General features: G+C 28.1%; 1 protein-coding gene across 2 annotated transcripts in view; it reads right to left on the minus strand.

Moving 5' to 3' along the window:
* Nucleotides 1-22,851, minus strand: part of LOC113386798 (headcase protein-like) — a 675,189-nt gene that overhangs the window by 17,464 nt on the left and 634,874 nt on the right. For both annotated transcript variants that reach the window (XM_026624555.1, XM_026624554.1), the window contains exon 3: nt 12,536-12,724. In XM_026624555.1, the coding sequence (XP_026480340.1) occupies nt 12,536-12,724 (189 nt within the window). The remainder of the gene's footprint in view (nt 1-12,535; nt 12,725-22,851) is intronic.

Consider the following 22,851-nt stretch of genomic DNA (forward strand, 5'->3'; position numbering starts at 1 on the left):
CTTCCCGTGCCAAAAATTATTATTTTTTTAAAAACGATTAACATTTTTGAAAAAATTTCACTTCGAAAAAATAAGATTTTTTAGAAATTTTAAATCGGACAAAAAATTACTTTTTTTTGAAAAAAAAATTTTTTTTAAAAAAAAATTTTTAAACAATTTTTTTTATAAAAATTTTTTTTTGGAAAAAATGTTATCTTCATTTTGATATATTTTGGAAGATCTGAACTTTTTTTCAAAGCAATCGTACTGCTTTAACTGCATAGAGACGAAATATAGAAGCGCGTAAGCGCCGCGTCGCTGTCTAACGGAAAAACAATAGTACGGAACCCATAGGAATGTAAACAAAACTTAAACTTATTGTTAAAATCTCAATAAAATATCTGATAATTTGATATGCATATGTCTAATGTCTAATGATTATTGTTGACCGCCAAATGTTATTTTTTTTTAGTTTTTTTTACTAGATCTCCGAAACCGCTAGACCTATCTTCATGAAAATTTGATCAAATCTTCATCTTATTAATACAAGTAAAATGTTTTTTGAACTATACAAATCGGACGCTCCGTGCTCTTAAAAACTGAGTTACCGTTTTTGGCACTTTTTGCCCCGTATCTCCGGAACGGCTAGAATGTTTTTTGAATTATTCAAATTGCTTCATCCGTGTTCCCGAAATCGTCGACGAAAATTTGTATCCGAACACACACACATGCACGCACACACACACACACATACATCAATTTTCTCCAAGGTATGCCAACATATTCAGAAACCATACCAGATATATAAAAATTTTCATTTTCGATTTTTTTGCGATTACTTACCCTATGGAAAATTAATTATAAATAAATCAATTTATCATCTCCAGAACTTTAACAATCGTCATTTCATTTCGAATCAAATTCCAAAAAAAAAAAATAGTTGCCAAATTTACCCAAAATTGAAAAAGTGCTCCCGCATAGTCACAGTCTAAACGCATTTGCAAATAATTCTGTGCGACATTTTCACTTATACTGTGCTCAGCTTGGCGGCATTTTCACATTTTTCAATAATTTTCACAAAATTGGAAAAGTGCTTTACTACATTTGTACCAGAGTGGCGCTTAGACTGTTCTTAGCTTGGGTGATTTTTTGAATTTTTATTCCAAAATTACAAAAAAATTTTTTTGAAAAAAAAATTAGAAACAAAATTTTTTTTTTTCCAAAATCAATTATTTTGTTGAAAAAAGCAGAAAGTTCTTTGAATCATTTAAATCGGACGCTTAGTTCTCTCAAAAACAGCAATTTTTTTAAAATTTAGCTCTGTATCTCCGAAACCTCTGGGCCTACCTTTGCCAAAAACTAATCAGCACATCTCCCTATCAATAGGAATCGAATGTTTTTTAAACCATTCAAATCGGTTGATCCGTTCTCTTAAAAACTCGCTTTCTATTTTTTGCACTCTTTGCTCCATATCTCCGTAACGGCTGGACCTGCCTTTGCCAAAAACTAATCAGCACATCTCCCTATCAATAGGAATCGAATGTTTTTTAAACCATTCAAATCGGTTGATCCGTGCGCCCGAAAACGTGGACGAAAAAACGCGGACATACAAAACACACACACACACACACACACACACACACACACATCCATTTTTTCTGAAGTATGCCAAAATGTTCAGAAACCTTCAAAACGTCGAGAAATGTAAAAATTTTCAATTCCGATTTTTGGACGATTACTATAACTTACCCTACGGGAAGTTAAAAATCTGAAACAATTTAAAACTATGATAACAGAGCATATTAATACTTTAAAACAAATATGGACTTTTCTAACCCGACTGTACTACAATTCGAACAAAATTTATTCAAACGAAGAATTATAGAAGGATCTTTTTTTAACTATTTACAGCAATAAAACAATAAATAAACGGAATGAACTTAACACACTGTGCGACACAAATCTCTTTTATTTAGATAGTATTTCCAAACTTCTCACAAAACTAGCTGTAAGTGGAATTCTGTCTTAAGGCAATTAAGGCATCGTGCCTTAAGGCAAATTGCTGGAACTTCCCGTACCAAAATTTTTTTTTTAAAAACGATTAAGATTTTTGAAAAAAATTTACTTTGAAAAAATAAGATTTTTGAGAAACTATATATTGGACAAAAAATTACTTTTTTTTGAAAAAAAAAAAATTTTTTTATTTTTTTTTTTTTAAAAAAAAATGTTTTATTTTATTTTGACATATTTTGGAAGATCTAAACTTTTTTTCAGAGCAATCGTACTGCTTTAACTGCATAAAGACGAAATATCAAAGCCCGTAAGCGCCGCGTCGCCGTCTAACGCGTAAACATTGGTACGGAACCCATAGAAATGTAAAAAAAAATTTATACTTATTGTTAAAATCTCTATAAAATATTTGATAATTTGATGTGCATATGTCTAATGATCATTTTTGACCGCCAAATGGCATTTTTTTTTACTTTTTTCATCAGATCTCCGAAACCGTTAGACCTGCCTTCATGAAAATTTGATCAATTCTTTATCTTGTCAATACAAGTAAAATGTTTTTTGAAATATTCAAATCGGACGCTCCGTTCTCTTAAAAACTGAGTTACCGTTTTCGGCACTTTTTGCCCCGTATCTTTGGAACGGCTAGACCTGCTTTCGCCAAAAACTAATCAGCACGTCTCCTTATTAATACGAATCGAATGTTTTTTGAATTATTCAAATCGGTTGATCCGTGTTCCCGAAATCGTCGACGAAAATTTGTATCCGCACATACATACACACACGCACATACATACATACATACATACATACATACATACATACATACATACATACATACACACACACACACACACACACACACACACATACATCCATTTTTTCTAAGGTATGCCAAAATGTTCAGAAACCTCTGAAACGTAAAGATATATAAACATTTTCATTTTCGATTTTTTTGCGATTACTATAACTTGCCCTACGGGAAGTTAAAAATTTAAGTTTTGGAAAATGTTTGGAACAAAATGTTAATTATGGAACAAAAATACTCTTTCTATGCTCTATTCATTTTTGTTCGCAGATATTTATTTACGCTCTATGTTCTTGTTCAATAGACAATTACATCATCAGATGTCAAACATTTTTTTATTTTTTTCAGTTTTCCAGTTTAAAGTTTCTATCTTTTACAACGTAAGTGGGCAGGCAGAGAGTAGCACTCAGACGGTTTGAAACCCTCAATATGAAGCACACCTTTTGAAATCGCATTAGGCACGGTCTAGTGAAACATTAGCGATATAAAATAGCTTTCTATTTGAGTGAGATGACCCGCAAACTAATTCTCATAACATGCAGGTGGAATAAATCAATTAATTGGGAAATTCGTGATTTAATTAAAATCGTGCGCGGCGCAAACTAGATTCCATTGTAATCTGTTCTATGGTTCGATTGAAAATGCTTCAAGTGGAAATGAAAGAAATGGCTAGACATATTTATTATGAGGTTAATTCGGAATTCAAAATTATTCCATATGTGAAGAACTTTACAAGTAGAGGATAATGACTTGTGGTTTGTCTTTTAATGATACTTATATATTTATTGATATTATAATCAGTCTCGAACGTTTCTACTAAGTTCGATTGTCAAGATCATTGTCTACCACAAACAGTTTTTTAATTAAGGAGAAACTATAACTACAAATTTATAAAGAAACAATGCAACTAATGCGAAAGATAAAATGAGATTGAGACAAGGACATACTGAAATATTAAATTTTAAAAAGATATTTCACAAATAAATACTTTGGTTCTCTTTGGGACTTCAGCACTGGCATGTGACCTGTTCAAGCTTTAAAAAAGAAGCTGTAATGAATTATTGCATCAAATTACCTAAAAATTAGATGTTATAATAACAGAAGGTGCTATCATAGGATAACTGTATTCTTCACACGCCTCCATATTTAATTGTCTATAACTGTAGCTGAATGTATTTATGGTATAGTTAACTATGAAAAATAAAACAGAAAAAATATCAAATCATTCCAATAAAATTAATCAAATTGCTAGTACTGACATTAGTTCATTGATTTTAATAGAAAATAGCAAACCGGGCGAACTTCGTTTCACCACTAGATGGTTTCATTTTATGTAACATTTCGTTTGGTGATTAAAAGATGAAGAAAAAAATTGCCTGCTGTTGTAATTGAATAAAAAATTGCACAATACACGTGATTGATTTGATGATTTCCAATTGAAATGTTAGGAAACGAATAACTTATTTTTTACATTTTTTGCACAATTTCACAGTGAACACAATGCCGGTTTGTCACATGAAATTAACTGAGCAGAGAACAAGGAGTAGCTGTCAAACAAATGAGTAGCAGTCAAACAAAAAATATTAGTTTGTAGTACATGCTAAGTATCAGAGATGACGATGTATGTGAAAGAAAAATTCCGCTTTTCTGTTGAAATTTTCTTCAATTTTCTTTGCTATAATCCTCACGGAGCCCGAGACCTTTCCAACGAATGCAAAATCGTCGAAATCGGTTCGTGCGTTCTGGAGTTATATCGTCAGGAAGGAAAACCCGACTTATTTTTATATAATAATAATTACAAAACAATTAGGAAAGCTACAAAACAAAGTTTTGAATGCGTGATAAACGTTTGAACTGATTAATGACAATGCGCTCAATATCTGACATGATTGTAAAACGTACGAAATCAAAACCAATTAGCCAATTTTTTAATAAGACCACTGTGTGATACCCGCCTATTAATCTCAAAATTAGTGAATTTTTTTTTGCTTTAACGATTTGTACCTACTACCCCTTATAGTTTCTGTGAATTTGCCTTCCAAATATGCAGTTCGCAATATATAATGTTCGCATGTTTATTACTCAAAAACCGTTATGGTAACAAAATAAGACTCTATAAAAACTACTGAACCATGACATCGCACATGTTTGTTGTCAAACTATCGAATACATTATTATTATATCTCGTATCATGCAATGGTATTAAATTTTCTTCGCATCCTGTATATCCCATGTTATATATCACCATGTATGTACCTGTGCAACTTTTCATGGAAACGGGTTAAGCTCCGATGGTTTTCGTGCTATTGCATTTCCCGACTGTAACACGAAACGTATGAAACTAATTCTACGGATACAAAGGCGGTAGTAAAGTAGACAAACACACAGAAAGCATTAGAAAGCTCTGGCGAGCTTATATCGGGATACATAAAATATAATTCGATGCAATAAAATAGATGGAAATAGCGCGAAATATATTTACCGAGGTATTGATACAGTATCAGAGTTGTTTGTGGTGTTTTATGAATAGTATATCAAATAAATCTATTATTGAAGTTGTTGTAATATAGTATTTTTTAATCATCATTGAATTGTTTCTGATATATAATTCAAAAACAGCAGGTGAGTATAACAAACTCTATAGAACAAACTGAACTAAATGAAAACTATTAACAAGAATTAAAGAAAAAAATAAAATAGACACTATTTTTCAACAAAGATCCCGTGGTACTTATAGTATTTCATAGGTTAACACAAGACTTACAGCAGAATTCGTTTGGCAAATTCATAGTGATAGTTATAATAGTTAAAACTAAATAAAACAAATCATGACAGATACTTTTATATATTTCATTAAACTTGTATGATAAACAAATTATTAATAATTGCTAGATTAAAGTCATTTAAATATCTGTCTAATAGAGTTAGTAATATTTAATATCTTTTTCCAATTTTGAGTGTAAAAATTGAAAATTTTGTTAAATATTTAATGATATTTTATTTCTGCCATCCCAGTGAATAAGTGGTTAAGTCAATTTGGACTATTTTGCAAAGCTTGGTTTCAAAGTTCTATTACTCATGTAATATCGCGTATTTGAAATTAATGGTTTAAATTTTATATAAAATGCATAATCAGCTTTTGTTCTTAATCATTAGAGTTTCAATTTAATGACTATATTCAGAGAAATAGTTAATACCGCGATTTAAAACATTTTTACCGAAATTCGACTTAACCACTTATTTAATGGGATGGCAGAAATATAATATCTTTAAATATTTACCAAAATTTTCAATTTTTATACTCCAGTTGGAAAAATAAATTAAATATTAGTAACTCTACTACGTATATTCAAACGATTTTAATATAATAATCAATAATAATTTGTTTATCATGCAAGTTTAATAAAATATATAAAAGTATTTTATATTTTTCATAAAACCCAATAGAGAAATATTTCATTTAATTCCTAAAAAGAAAAATTAATACATAAAGAGTATTCTCCAGAATAAAAGTTAGCATAAAATTCAAATAATATACCCCAGTAACTGTCATGAAAATTCTGTGAATAAACAATTTTTAATCAAATAAGAGATAATAAAATCAAAATTAGAGGGTAGAGCGGGGTAGAAAGATTCACAATCATTATATTAAAAATAAGTAAAGTAAGAATACTCTTTTGTGACAATACTATTTTAAGATAGAAGGCAAAAAATATATAACCAGACATAATTGTTAAGTCGTCACTACCATTAGATAACGGTTATGCATTTAAAACAAAACATTTTTTTTATTTTTGAGCTCTTTATTTAGTTCATAAGACCTGAATATAACTTTTAAGTATAGGTTATTCAATAGTTTTATAAGATGTATTGTTACTGTTAAGTTAGATTCAACAGTTTTTCATATAAATTTTATAAAAGCTCACATCTGAGTAGGGTAAAAAGTACTAATTAAACCTTTATACCGGCAAAGGTGTACACAATAAGGAAATAGTAAATAAAAGTAAATTAAATTTGAAAAAAAAACAATTTTACAAGAGATAAATTAAATTAATAATTACTCCAATTATGCTGACGAATATTACTGACAAAATATTACATCGAGGTTATATACGGTTTGGTTGTTGTAAAAAATGCGCTCGATAAAGTACTGGGCTTAGCACACTGCCCTGTGGTACCCCGCATTCTATATTTCTAATGCTCGAAGCCACATCTTTAGTTTTGATTATAAATTTTCTATTAAGCAAATATGAGCTTAAAATATTGTAAGTCTTGAGTGCATTTCGCATTGATCGGGAATATCGGAAAAATAGTAGCAAAAATAGCAGTGATAGATAATAACACAAACTAAATAATGATATTAAATATAATGCTATTAAATTTAAATGATATAAAAATTTAAAGTGTAAGAATAAATTGTGTGAACATCGTAATATAAATGTGCAGGTTATGGGAGACTAACAAATCCCCATAATTACTTTCGTCAAGTAATTATCGTTTATTTGTCGGGACAAATTTTGGCTCCGCGGCGTGAGAACTTCAAAATGAATGAAAATAATCAACCGAACGAATTTAACCTCCAACCTTGCCCAAAACTAAATTCCTTCTGATTACCACTATCCGCCGAATTGTAATGCATTGGACACGGTCCGTGTGTGTTGTTAACGATTCGTTTTTTTGTAAGTCTCGTTTCATTCGTGCACTTTCACAATGCAATGCAATCTTTTACTTTTTGCGATTTCCCTTTGAGTATTTTGTACTTTTTTACTTTTGCCGTATAGTATTCGGTTGGGTCATCGTTCCCTTTCGGTGCTGCGCACGGACATTCAATCATTCAAACCTGGCCGAGACGAGGGAGTGAGGTTTTATCATTCTATAATTCTCCTTTTAGGGGATGGGGATGGAATAAAATATTTCTGTATTGGATTTATTTTTATAGAACATACCTTTTCAAAAATCGTCTGGTATGGTAAATGAATTATTAATATTATTTGTTTTCTAAAAATAGTTATTAGTCCACAATCATTTAAAAATGTGTATTAAAATTAAGACATTTTATGAGTTTTTTGAAAGGCCACACAAAAAGAGAAATAATATTTTCACTATATTTTATATAATAAGTTATTAATTGATGTTTTGAGAATATAAAAAATAAGAATTAACTAGTTAGTATTGGATTTTGCCTTGATGCAAGTTACATAAACTTAATCTAAGTAAATAATCGACTTAATCAATAAAAAATAAATTAATTTATGAGTCATTAAAAGTATTCGGAGTGAATTTATTAGAAAACGAACGAACACGTTAACTCTGAACAATTTCTAAAAGCAAATTTTCAAAAATCAATAATTTTTATAATTGAATCAGTTTCCGTAGGACTTTAATGGTTTAGTATGTTCATTAAGACCAAGTACTTTATCGCTATACTAAGTAAGTCGTCTAGTTTTAATTTTAACAATCATGAAAAAAACTTCCGCTTTTTTGCTCTTGGTTTATAATACAAAAAGGCGGAAGGGAGATATTTGACAACCAAATATGTATCACCAAAAAAAGTTCCATAAAAATCGAATTAATCTTTTTTTTCAACAGTTAATTACAAGAAAACGGCTTGGTAGATTTAACCAGTATCATTCCCAACTACATAATATCTTTCGAACAGTTTTTGATATTTTTAAATAGTTTCGGTAGTATGAGCTTAAATATAAAGGAGAGTTTAAAACTTTTTTCCAAATTGAGATTTAAGAAAATCTTGTACACATATTCTAGAATAGTTAAATTCTAAAATTATCCGAAAAAACATTCGATAAATTTAAAAATATTAGACTGGGATATCATCCTTATATATGTATCATAGAGTGATATAGAGATATGTTTAATTTATTTACAATTTGGAGTATTGATGATTTAAGATTATCTGATTATTATATAGTTATCTTAAATATTTATTAGCATTTTATTTTTATCACGACTAACATTTTTGACCGTTGCTAGGCAACCGTTGACCGCTAACACAAAAATTTTCAGTAATTTTTTTTTTATTTTTATGAATATTTATGTTATGTTTTAACAGTTTATTTATCAACTATATAAATTTGTATATTTCGCAAAATATTATAATAATTGTAAGACATGTTTATAAATTAATAGAAAATGTGTAGCATGTTGAAACATATTGAAACTAGTACGGACACTTATCGTATAAAATTTGTCAATAAAACATATTGAAGAAGACTGCTTGGTAGGTAACTCAATATGTGTAATTAATATACATGTTTTACATGACATAACATCCGACATGATTTAAAAAAGAAAACAATAAAATACGACAACAGAAACATTGCCCTGGGCTATAACATAATATCAAGCAATGAGTCTTCTGTCTTATATAGACTAGAACCCGTACCTGAACAGAAGTATCCAGGTGTGAAATTACAGCCGAGCGAAATAAAAATAAAATAAAATTGAGACGTTACAAAAAATAAAACGAAAAACACAAAAAATAAACTGTGTCGTAAAACTTTTCAAAGAGAACCCTGCGTTGTTATGTCTATAGGATATTAAAGAACAATATAAATTTACTATAGGGCAACCCGAGTCTAAAGTTTAAACTGTTTGAGAATTATTGCTCATTGTTTTGTGTGAGAGAAAATTACTTAAAACACATGTACGTGCTAAATCACATATAGGCTTGAGCTTTGTCATATGTTATTTAATACTTGCTTAAAGAGTACCTCGACAGAAAATGATGTCAAAATTAAATATTAATTTTTTTATTGTTGTCAATTTAATTCAATATTAAATAAACAATTTATGAACGAGATTTTATTCTCAAACTTATAAAGTTGAATAGACAACATCGTAATTGCTTTTTGTCCAGAAATTATTCGTTTAATTTTGTTATTCTACAAAATCTTTAATCTTAATAATATTCATTTAGAAACGTTTAATTTAGATATTATTTAGATAATATTAGAACCCAGTATTGCAAATAAGTTTAAAGTATAAACTTTATTCTAAACAAACAATTTCAATTACCTTCAGAAAATCGATAAGCAATAGTTCTGTGTTTCCACGAAATATATTTCACAGCTTGCAAAAAGTTGAAACCAGGGCTTTATAAATTTTTACAGAATACTTATAAATATCGTATATTTCATTTAAAATTTTAGAATTTTATCGATTTCAGTCTATCAAATTAATAATGACAAATTTTGCTTTAATTCGTAACTGCATTTACTAAATTTTAGTTTAATGGAAAATTAAATTTGAACTAATTACGATCAACTACTAATTGCTTGACTTAATGAAACAATATTAAGCATTTAGAAGTTTTCAATTGACCAAATTTTAATAATATGAACATTAAATTAAATTAAATTAAATTGAACGAATTAATAAAGTCAAAAAAGAAATATTATAAATATGTATTAAAACTAAAGACTATGTTGTTTTAATGGTTTACTCTATGATATGTGGCATCATCTATATTATCTTATTGTTAGTAACTATTGAAATAAACGAACAGTTCTGTGCTGATCTTTGTTTGAACACGTTTTATTATTTATTTTAGTAAGGCAGAAACTGGATATTTTTGGCATATAATTAAAAAGAATATATTGAAATCAATGTTGAAAAGGCAGATTAATGCAGAAAAATCAACCTATTCATTGTAAAAATTATTAAACAAATAAATATAGTAAAAAATAAAATCTATCAATGTTAAAGCAACTTATTACACAAAGCATACAATAATAATAAATACATCAATTTTAACATTTATATATAAGTCTTAAAAAATCAATTCCTTGGCCAGTCCTGAAGCAAACGATGCACGAATACAGCAGGTGCTATTTTATTATGCGCCTCCACCGCAAAAGCAAGTCTGCTGTTCGCCGAACGATACTCTAACGCGATTCTGTTACCCTGTTACGTGACGCAGACACGCCGCAACCGTGTTACCCAAACGCCGGACGTTTTGTCGATGGGATATTGCCCGCAATAGACGAAGGGCTCAAGAAAACTTAGCCTTGATATCTATATGAACATTTCTACTTAAGAATACCAAAATCTATCAAAATCAATAAATATCACATTGACCAGTTAACTATGATTGATGAATATACTCGTCATGGATAAGTGGCAGAGATTTGAGCATTGACGAGTATTCTCGTCATGCGTATAAAACAGTAACCATTTGCTACCTCAATTGAAATTTGAAAAAAAAACAAAATATGTTCTAAAATTTCAAGTTTTTCATAATATTTTGAAGCTATGGCAGTCTAAAATAAGTAGTTGCAAGTGGTGTTTCACCTTAAGACCAATAACAATTAAGAATTAGCTATTTAAATCACATTTCCTACTGTTTATTTTAAAAATAGTTTTTGCTTTTTATCAAATACTATTAGAAATTTCTTACATTACCATACTGAATTTAATTAATTTTTAGTGTAATATGCATGTAATATATGCATATTTTATCAAATAAGTAAAATATGTATATTTTGTCAATACCTTACCAGAGCAACTTACTCTATGATTGACGAATATACTCGTCATAAGCTTAATACGGACGATACAAAATTGTGCGTACTGTTCAATGTAAGCGACACAGTTAACTGGTTAATTGATGGTTTGTTTGAAAAATAGCGAACAAACATTAGTGTTTATTGCAATGTAGAACATTTTCTGAACTTTCAAAACCAATAAATATCCCAATTATAGATAGGTACATTATTACTTGTTACAAATATTATTGTTTTGTAATTCATTTTAATTCTAACTAATCTGACCATATTCAAAACCTAAATGCATAATTATATTACATCGTTGACTTATTCATTTATTAACACTAATTATACTAACCGCCTCTATACACGTATGGTTTTTAATTATAACATTCTATAAAACCTACCTTTGTCATGATCATCTATCGACAGTGATCTTATGTATGTCCATACTATCATCCATACCAACATTCACACAATACAACAGCCCCATCTATTCATAGGTAACAATCGAAACAGTCCACATAATAAAAATTCAGTTTTTATCAGCAATCTCGCCCATGATCTCCAACTATATCATTCTACATTAACTACCCTTATCGTTATCATGTATTTACAGTAATCTTATATAGGTATGGAACTATATATCATTCATACAACAGCGTCATTTAATCATAGCTAACAATCAAAACAGTCTACATAAGGAAAATTTAGTTTTTCCGCCCCATTGATTCATTTTAATTTCTCGGTAGAAGTTATAAATGAGTAATAATAACTCTGAGAGCTATCTCTTCTTTCAAAAATAAAAAAATTACTCAGAAAAATATTCTCGATTAGAATTTGTTAAAAAAATGTTTGTGTGCTCTCAGTCTATTTGAATTGGGTGGTCAGTTGTTACTCAGAAGAGTTGTTGGAAGCAGAAACAAGAAAATGAGTTTGTGTTATAAACAGTTGTCCTAGTCGGTCCAGCTGTTGCAAACGCATGTATTATTTTATAAAACAATCGTAATTAATTATTCCAATCTAATCCATCATTTTATTATAAAGAACATCTTCAATTTTCCCTATGCAAGAGGTTTGACTTATTTTTGTATAGTTGAAATGAACACTCATCATAAGTAAATAGCGAAAAAGAAATATAGTTATTATGCAAAATTGGATAAGTGAACTAAAACCATAATTTTCGGCAGTTATTCCTCCTTAGTATTTATTATTATTAACAAATATTTCTTACCTCCTGGCATCCCTTGGCGTGCTGTTTTGGGCTCAAGAAGAAAGTCCCATCGACCAATGGATAGCGATCAAACACAGGCATGATATCGTCGCAAAGCACGCAAGAAACTCTGGACCTTTGCTGTGCTGCCAAAGTAGATAATATGAAGCATCGTGTGTCATCATTGCCATGGTTTCCCTCGTCCTCCATCTACCGAACAAAGAGTTGGAAGTACGCGTTAGAAAAAATTTAAAAAAATTACAACGATTTTTTTATATTTCTTTTGTGTTTTTTCCCGATAAAAATGATATTATAAAATTTTGAACGCGTCGCGGTTTTAAGTGAACTAAAAGCGAGCGGTAAAATTATATAATATAATTTTATAAATTAGGTTTAACACATTAGAAAGGTGATAAGAAAACTGGCATCATGAAGCATTGCATATTTTAATAGAAAACTTAAGCTAACAATTTATTTTTTGCATGGTCATCCTAATGTTTAATCTTAAGTAGATAAATGCAACGTATAATAATAAAGTAAATTGACCAACTATTCAATCCAAAAGTAAATAGCTTATTGCAAATATTCATCCTTTATTGCGAATCCTATTATCCTCCCAAAAAATAAGCAATGTCTAGTTGCAAAATCTGCGTAAATACGGATTATAGAAAGTTCCTGAATTCCTTCTATCTATGGAGTAATAATTTATGCATGTAATCCGTCCTTTTCAGGAAAAGTTTTAATATTGTGAATTTTTTTGCCATATTTTTAAAATTAAACAACATCAATATCAACGTCAATATCAACATCAACATCAGTAAACAATTTAATATGAAAATTTAAAGTCTAGTCTAGATGATTTGATTTTATAGCTCAAATAATTTTAATTGAAATATAAGCTTGATCATCAGTTTAGGAACTTCAATTTAAGTGAAGCATTTTATATATCAAGGGTTTAACACATTTATAAAATAAAATTATTCATCTATTGTCTATATCACTTTCCCAATAATTACAGATCACAGTAGTATTTAAAAATGCAGTAATTAATGTCTAAAAGGAGTAAAATGGTAAAGGTAACATTCAGACGTAATTAACGCCTAAACAACTTATCACAAGCATATTTTATACATTTTTTTTTTTAAATAAATGAATATAACACTAAATCATCGCTTGCAGTTACACATATAAGATTTATTTTAGCATATACTCATTTTTTTAAACAGTTTGAAATCGCCAAACGAATTAAACGAATTATTAATTAATTAAATGATTAAACGAATGATTAAAAAGATTTAATTTTAATAATTTTAATAATTTAAACATGATTTGTCTAACATCCTCGCTAGTATGTGCATCAGAATTTGCATGTTTTAATTGAAAAATATGAGTATAAAATAAAATAGATAACTAAAAACAATTAGTTTTCATTTTTAAACAAAATTATATGAACGATAGTCTAATTTGTTATAACCATGCTTTGAGGTTATTATAACTATCATTGATCTTTCCTAAAAACTTCAAATTTTCATTTATCTATTATTTTTAATTTTTAACCTTTTTGCATGGACGAATGTCGTCCATGGATGACGTCCAAATGATTTGCTGTGTGTACGAGTGTCGTCTATGGACGACGATTTGTGTTTAATTTATCACTATGAGAGTAAACCATTAAGAATTCTGTTTATTTGTAATTTAGTTTACTAGTTTATTAGTTTTATTATATTTATTGTAATTTCTACAATTCTATTTATTGTAATTTTTAGCCCATTAGAAGCGTAATGGCTGATTTAAAACATTTTTATTGATAATGATAGAAATATTTTAAAATATATAGTTGTGCCTGGTGTGTCCAATGGCACTACTAGTGGACGACGCTGTTCCGTACAGCAGCGACACTTTTGCACGACACTTTCGTAGCAAAAAGGTTAATTTTCAGAAATATTTTGCAAACCATTGAATATTTGAGTACAAACAGTATCGTGAAATTTAGCAAAAAACAATAACTAATATTATTAATATCTGTGGTAATAAAATTTTTATCATTACTTTTGTGCAATCTTAAAAATCAATGTATGTATGTAATGTAAATTTATAATGCAAATGATCCACGAACCAATGTTGATATACATCAACTATTCTCAACTACTATCAACTTCTCTGATAGTATTTCCGAGAGCATTGAAGAAAACAATGAAATCTCTATAAAAACTTTCCATCTTCTCAAATAATAAAATTTATCGTAAATTTATTCAAAATGCATCAAAACCCCCACGGCCATGAGTTGCACAAGCAGACGTCGTAAAATCGAGTCCTCCAACGCATCCCATTTGCGTCTGGAGTCCGCGCCACACGGAAGCTATAATCCGGACTAAACTCCGGGCACGTCTGCACAACCAATGGACCGTCGTTCTTGATATTATGATACAGCCTCTTATATTATAACATGGTTGACAGTTCGTAATAGCCGATAAAAAGTTTACGACGCCCAAGCAGCCAGTTTCGATAAAATTATACGTAATAATTTACTTTTTCCACACACATGAATAGTACAATACTTGTATTGACAAGCGCTTTCTACAACACAAATATAAGTTTATAGTGTTTTCAATATTATACGATTTTATTCACTAATCTTTTTTTTTAATCTATCACATTCAATCTTGCATAGATCACTCTTATTTAATAATATTTAAATTTGTTGTTTTAAAATCTTGAAATTGAATATTCGTTATTGAGACTACATTGCTCCTTTCTATCAATAATTATTTTGAATTCATCAGTGTTAAAAAATTAATGAATACACCAAAACTCTATAAAATGTTTTAATAAATTAATATTTTTTTTAAAAAATTTAACTTTGAAAAATGTAGTAGATGTTTTAGCTTTGTTTACCATCACGGAATATTTGTATTTGTTTTTAAACATTTTTCCTCATAATTTCGAACAACTTGATTTCTTTCTGATAAAGATATTTTATGTATCAAGATGAATCACCGCTTTATAGCTTTATCAATATTTGATAATAGTGATTTGATTCACTATACTTTTTTATCACTTAATTATATAATAATTGATCACATTCAACATCTTAAACAACATATTTAAATTTGTTCCTTGAAGATTCTGATGAATTGAATTTAGGTGTTGAACTTCAAACTTCGATATTGATATTACGTTGCTTCATTTCATCAATATTTATTGAATAGTTCACATTAATGAGAGTGAAAAAAATAATTAATACAGCAAATATCTATAAAATGTTAAATATTTTATTCAATTTAACTTATAAAATATTGTATATGATTCAACTGTGTTTACTGTTGCTTGATTTGCTTCTTTAAATATAAAAACGAAAAGTTAATATCTAATGCATCTTTGTATTTGCTTTTATACATTTTTCTTTTAATTTCGTATGACTATTTTTTCTTATACATCTATTTCATGTATCAAGCACATAATTATGTTTGTAATTGAAATAATATTTTCTTTCAAGCCAATTCCAAATATTGATTTGTTGTTTTCATTATGGAAACTATTCTTTGTTCAAATCAATCACATAATGAAATAGATATTACACATTGTTCGTCTTGATTCACTATAGTTTAGTTTAACATTTCCGTATCAGTTCGAAAATTTTCATTAAGCTAGTTCATGTATCAAGCTTTTAATTAATTATGTGTGTGATTGATCTTAAATTTCCATTCGATCTCCAAATACATGAAACATCGATTGTAGAATCATTATAGATAAGAAGTTTTTCATTATGGAAACTATTCTTATGTTCCTATGCTTAACTCAATCATATAAAAAAGTGTTATGAACTTTTTATTTCATTGTTGATAAAATATGATATTTATATAATGATAAATATTTTGTTTTTGTTTAACCTTTAAGAGTATTATAAATTGTTCATCTTGGTTTACTGTAGTTTAATTTTGTATTTTCAAAATTAATTATAAACAGTAATAACTATAAAATATATTTCCGTATCATTTCGAACAATTGTATTTATTCCTAATTAAACTATTTTATGTACAAAACTTTTCAATAAGTATATTTGTAATTGAAATAAAATTTCCATTCATTCTTCAAATACGTGAAACGTTGATTGTGGAATAGTTATTCACAAGAATTTTCCATTAGGAAAACTATTCTTAGATCTCTATGCTTAACTCCACACAATAAAAGTATTATCAATTTTTAGTTCATTATCTTTTAGTACTTAATCTAACATTGCTCACTGATAAAAATTTCCATTGGATTTCATTATGCTAAGTACTTTTGACAAAAGCCAAAAAAACAATCAATATCATACCAATATATTTATATTGGTCTCCTCAAACTTCATTGGGAAATAAAAATATGAAACTATTTGATTTCGAATGTGCGAAATCATGTTCAATTTGAATATTTTCTTATTATTATAAATCTGTTCTATAAATCTCTTATATTTTTGACCGACAATTGGCAAATCCATTAATAAGAAATCCGAGTAAACCCTGAGCAATTCATCATTTTCGGTAACTCCCCAAATATGTCAAATGTATGATACATGGAAGAGCTCGCTTATTAACAAGGAAATCCACATGTCAATCTCGGCTTCAGAGGGATTTATCCTGATAACGAATTTCCTGCATCTTTTCCTATCATTCCATTACCACAGCCCTTAACGATAAAGTTCATTACTTATGATATTAATCGTCAATGTTGTAATAAATAGTTATTGATTTTAATCGGTCATCAAGAATATAAAATTCTTCAAATTATTAGTATGACCAATATGGAATATATGTTAAGATTTATAGAGTTATAAATAGCAATATAAATTATAAATTATAAGGCTATACTTTCTTTTGTCAAAAAAGTCAAAAATTGTCATATTGCAGCATCATTCATATAATGATTTATTTTTTTCGATTTCAGTATTTTTATACACAAGTTATCAAGAATCCTTAAATATTTTTTTTCTCAATTAAATATTCTGGAACTTGAATTCTAAACATCCGGTTCTATGTATTTCGCTAATACAACATTTCATTCAAAAATTGAACCAAACGATTCAAATTTATTGAGGAAATATATTTCTTATACATGATTGCGTCTTGCTTACTTAATTTAGGTTTTGATAAAATTTCAAATTGAATTCTCGCCCTGGACAAATATTTTTTAATATTTTTAATATGTAACTTGATGTAGTCTACATTACTTTGCTAATAAATCGCTCAAAAAGTTTTTTTTCTCGAGTTTCTCATAATATATAAATAATTAGGTTCATAATTGCGTCCTGCTTACTTAATTTATGTATTTGATATAATTTTAAATAAAATTGCGAAGTAATTCTTGGGATTTGTAACTTAATGCGGTCTACATTATTATTCTAATAATTTGCGCAAAAAGTTTTTTTCAGATTTCACATAAAATAATTCTGAATAAATGTAATTCATTCTTATCCATAAATTTTAAATATTAATGTAATGTTGCACATTGTTGCAAAATGTAAAATTATTCCTCTGTAGAAGATTAGCAAATTGGAAATATTATACTAATCTTTTTATATATATAATTGGATTTTAACTCAATATTTAGAGTAAGAACTCACGTGTTTTAAGCAAATTATTTTACATTGATAAACTTATTCCTGTTAACTTCACAAATAATTTAAGTGATCCGATTTATAGATTTATCATAATTTAAAGTTAAACTGATAATCACTACTTCAATATTGAGCTCTGATTTAAATTTTTCCATAATTTAAAATTTAGCAAATTTTAGCTAGCCAAATCATTTTGCAGTAATAAATCTATTTCTGTTAGTTTCACAAAAAATTTAAGTGTTCATAATTTATAATATAGCAGCTATTCATTAGTTTATTTTTATCCCACTAACACCTTTGTCCTTTTCCTTGAAATTACATAAATTAACTGAACATCACTTAAAATTTAAGCAGTTTTTATCTCACTTGTCCAAAAATAGTTCACTTTATACTTTCAACCAAGAAAATACATTTCTGCTTGCGTAACCCATGCCCGTTGAATGTAATTTTCCATAAATAACAAAACTAATAACCCTGTTTAAATTACAAACTATTTTGATAAAACTAAGAGAGTCACAAATAGAACCAGTAATGTTTTATCATTCACATGATTTGATTATCTTTGAAATGACTGAAATTTAACAGACGTCCTGGTTCATGTTGAGAAATGTGTTTCTGGATCATTTATCAAATATATATACATGAACTGAAATATACGGAGATAATAAGAAATCTACATGAATGTACTCAAATTATAATGGCAATTATTAATGTCTAGTCAAGTAAAATTGGATGATTAATCTTATTTTATACTCATATTATTATTGTATGTCTGTAAGGAATTTGATTACACTAAGAGCTCGGATAAAAAATATCTCAATGAAGAAACTTAAGGTTGTCGTAATTGAAACTAATGGAATAGGAGTATTGAGATTATTTTTGGTGCTTTTAGATGAATAAAATGTAATATAAATGCAAGCGGTGTTCAGGTTTATCACAAAATTACATTATTTATATAAAATATTGTAAAATTATACTTTAAAGAGGAGTCTTTTGAAGTAATCTCACAAATCCATTTTCTTATTTTCACAAAACTAAATTTTAATAGTTCAATAACTAAAAATAAAATAAGTAGTATTTAGGAATATAAAGAATAAATAGCAATACTATCTGAATTAAAAAAAATGTTAGTGTTATTCCAATATTCGACAGTACAAATTAAACTTTACTATTGTATAAATAACCTGATCAGCATTAAAGTTGTATTCTCGTTTATTTCTTAAAATTCTAAACTTCTAAAAATTTATATCATTTTTGTATTATCACCTTTTTCCTTATATCATATTACAATTAAAACAACCTTAATAAATTTTTTTTGTTTCTTTTACAATTTGGTCAGTGCCAAAAATAATTAGAATTTTTTTAGCTGGTTAGCAGATTAAAAAAAAATTTTTTTTTGGCTCAGTATGTTAAGACTTCTATTTTTTTTTTTTTTTCAAAAATAAAGTAGTAAGTAAATACATAATATACTTGAGTAAGTAGAAGTGTTCACATCTATACTATGGTAGTTATATTACTGAAAATCATAGCTAAGATTAAAAACAAATTTAAAACTTTTATTCGTAACAAAAATTGAAACTTTTATTTGAGGCTGCTTACTCTATATAATCACAAAATTTAAATTTTATATATCGAAATTGAATAGGCTTACTGCTGGGTAACATTTTAGATCTAATGTATAATCATCTAAAGATCTAATATATCATCAAAATTACTGAATGTCTTACTTTTTGTAAAGACAGATTGTAATTCAATAAAGAGAATAAAAAAAAATAAAAATAAAAATTTGAGGCTGTAATGTTGATCACACATTTTGATGTTGATTTCAGAATCAGTAGTGTTTACTATTGATTGTATAATTTCTATTAGTGTTTTTCCGCGTTGTTCGAAATTTTCTGCCAGTATCGACATTTTCCCATCCCTTTTCCCCACCTGCTCATGTTAAACCTGAGAGCAACTACTCTGTGCAAACAATCCAGAAATTACAACGGTGTGACTCTATCGTCCTGGGTGGATTTAAGTGTCTAGACACAACACAACGTTCAGCCCGGGATCCCGATCAAACCCGGAGCCGAGATTTTCCTTCTTCATCCAGCTGGATTATTAAATTTCTCTCGTAAAACCTATGGGTTTACATTTTTGTATATTTTGTTGTTTTTTTTTGTTGAATTCGAAAGCCGGAATTTAATGAGAAACGAGAAAAATATTTTGATATTCTTTCTGTCTGCCATAGTATTGAAAGAGCAATACAATAATAAGGTGACAAGGTTTTACAATTTGTATGTTGTATCAAGATTGCAAATGTATACCACTATTAAAAGTGAAACTACACAAAATATAATAATTAAATTTACTAATATTAATTAAAAATATTAGGAACTAGTGAATAACTACAAAAAATGTAAATAATTAATACTTATCTTTTATATAATATTAAATTATAAAAAATAATAATAAGGAGCATGTACTTGATCATTTTACTTTTCGTCGAGTCTTTTCCAATAATAAATCTCTCAAAGCCCGTCAATCAAAATCACATATGTCGAGTACCAAAACGTGCTTATCACCGACGATAACAACTGTTCTCTCCATTTTCGCTTCATATGCCTTCTTTACATTATCGTTTAGGGAACCTTATACTACACATAGGGGAAACAGGGGCAAAATGAAGAATTAGTTAAGAAAAGTATTATAACGAGTCAAATATATTGAGTTTATATTTACAATTATTTTTTCCTTTTCCCTTATTTTTATAATTTTTATTCCAATTTATTTTAACATTTTTCTATCCTAAGTATTTTATCATTACAATTATTTTCATATTATATTCTTTTTTTTATACTGCCCCTTAATTACTATTTTCCAGATATTGGACTCAAATGAAAATTGCGTAACGAATATTTTAAGGATTTTTTACCATCACAAGAATCTTAAGATCTACAAGCCTTTTAAACTATCTCAATATTACAACGCAAGTTATTGCATTACATAATACCAATGTTAGACTTAATATTGCTTTAGAGTTGTATTTTACTGTAATTAATGTAATTAAGATAATTTTTATCCTGTATCCGTAATATAAATATAAATATAAATATATTGCGCGTGGACCGGTTCAAAAAAAAGTTGTTAAATCACATTTGTACAAGATATTTACAACATTTTTACTTGGTCAGCATTGTTAATTTAATTAATTAATTTTATTACTAATGCAAAAGTAATACAATCAATGCGAATTATTTATAATTAATTACAATATGAATACAATATTGTGCTAAATGATATCAGGGTTTGTCGATTTTAAAAACCGGTTTCCCAAAGAAAATTACGAAATTGAAAAACCGGTTTTAAGTATGTTTGAATAATATTGAAAATGTAGCCAAACGTATCAGATAGATGAAAACCCTGGTGCAAATTGACCGGTCAAAACCGTTTTTCGCGAAAAATACTATTCGAAAACCGGTTTTCTAAAATGGCGGTTTATCTATAAACCTTAAGAAGCACACAATTAGTATCAAAAAAGCATAAACATTTAGAACCATAAAATAATTTTTAAATTATTGTTGAATATTGGGTAAGAAGCTTTATTGAAAACGTTCCTTGTTTAGTGATTCTAATAAATAAGTAAAATATAACAATTTTATTATATTGTCTTGTATGATGGTGAAAACTAACATATAAAATGCATTTATAAGAATAATAATATCGAATTAAATAATACTTAAATTATTAAATAGCATTATTGAAGAACTTATTAAATAACAATTCCTTCTAAAACTATTGTGTTTTTACAAAACAAATTAGTAATGATACACATTTACAATGTATTTTTTAAAAATAAAAAAATTAACTTCTACTGTCTATTATATATAGATAGATCTCCGCGATTTTTGTTAGAACTGTATTGGAAACTTGTTCGAACTAACATACTTTATTTTTCTCCTTTTGGACCATATTTTAAAATCAGTGTAGCTAAGTTGTTATGACGACTGTCACTATGGTACCTTGGCACAACCGTACCCAGCAGCCTCACCTATTGTATTAAATCACTGTCTAATATGACGATTATGATACTCCTATTGACGTCATGCTGTTAGATAGCTCAATCAATTAATAAATACAAAAGTGAATTAAGCCGATTACCCCCGGTTTCCCCCACATATACATTACTACACGCATAATATTCGCGAAGTCTGTATCTCAAGTTACTCTGCTTCCTCCATTGATGGGGAAATTGTCACGATATGCTATGTCATCAAACGAACGAACATTCGGCGTACAATTACGTGTCAGTTGTCAAAGTCAAAGTCATTCGCTAATGAAGCCCGAGGCCGATGTTAACCAGGAGCGAAGACCTAAAGAAGAAGCCTAAGAAGAGTGAGGGACGTCAAATCGCACACAATCGCATCCGCGCGATTTCTTTCATTTTATCCCAGGATATTGGAGTTATGTTACCACATCGAGTAACGGTAATGTAATTAGTATTGGTTTACATAGGATTTTGTATCGAGTTTTCTTCGCGAGATTGGATAATTAATTTGATTGAAAATAATATAATTATACCTACTTTGTTATAATAAAAAGTGCTACGTGTTTCCTCACAAACCTGAGGTAACAAAAAATCCGAACATGAAAACGAAAACAATTAGTTTTTTATCTCTTTAGTCATTGACAAAGATTTCAATAAGACCAAAATAGTAGATTATAAATTACTTCAATAACTATCCATCGAAACAAATAA

The sequence above is a fragment of the Ctenocephalides felis genome, unplaced genomic scaffold (genome assembly GCF_003426905.1).
Source record: "Ctenocephalides felis isolate EL2017-DRISC unplaced genomic scaffold, ASM342690v1 CF-g0.4_SCAFFOLD_03571, whole genome shotgun sequence".
In the NCBI taxonomy this organism is placed as follows: Eukaryota; Metazoa; Arthropoda; class Insecta; order Siphonaptera; family Pulicidae; genus Ctenocephalides; species Ctenocephalides felis.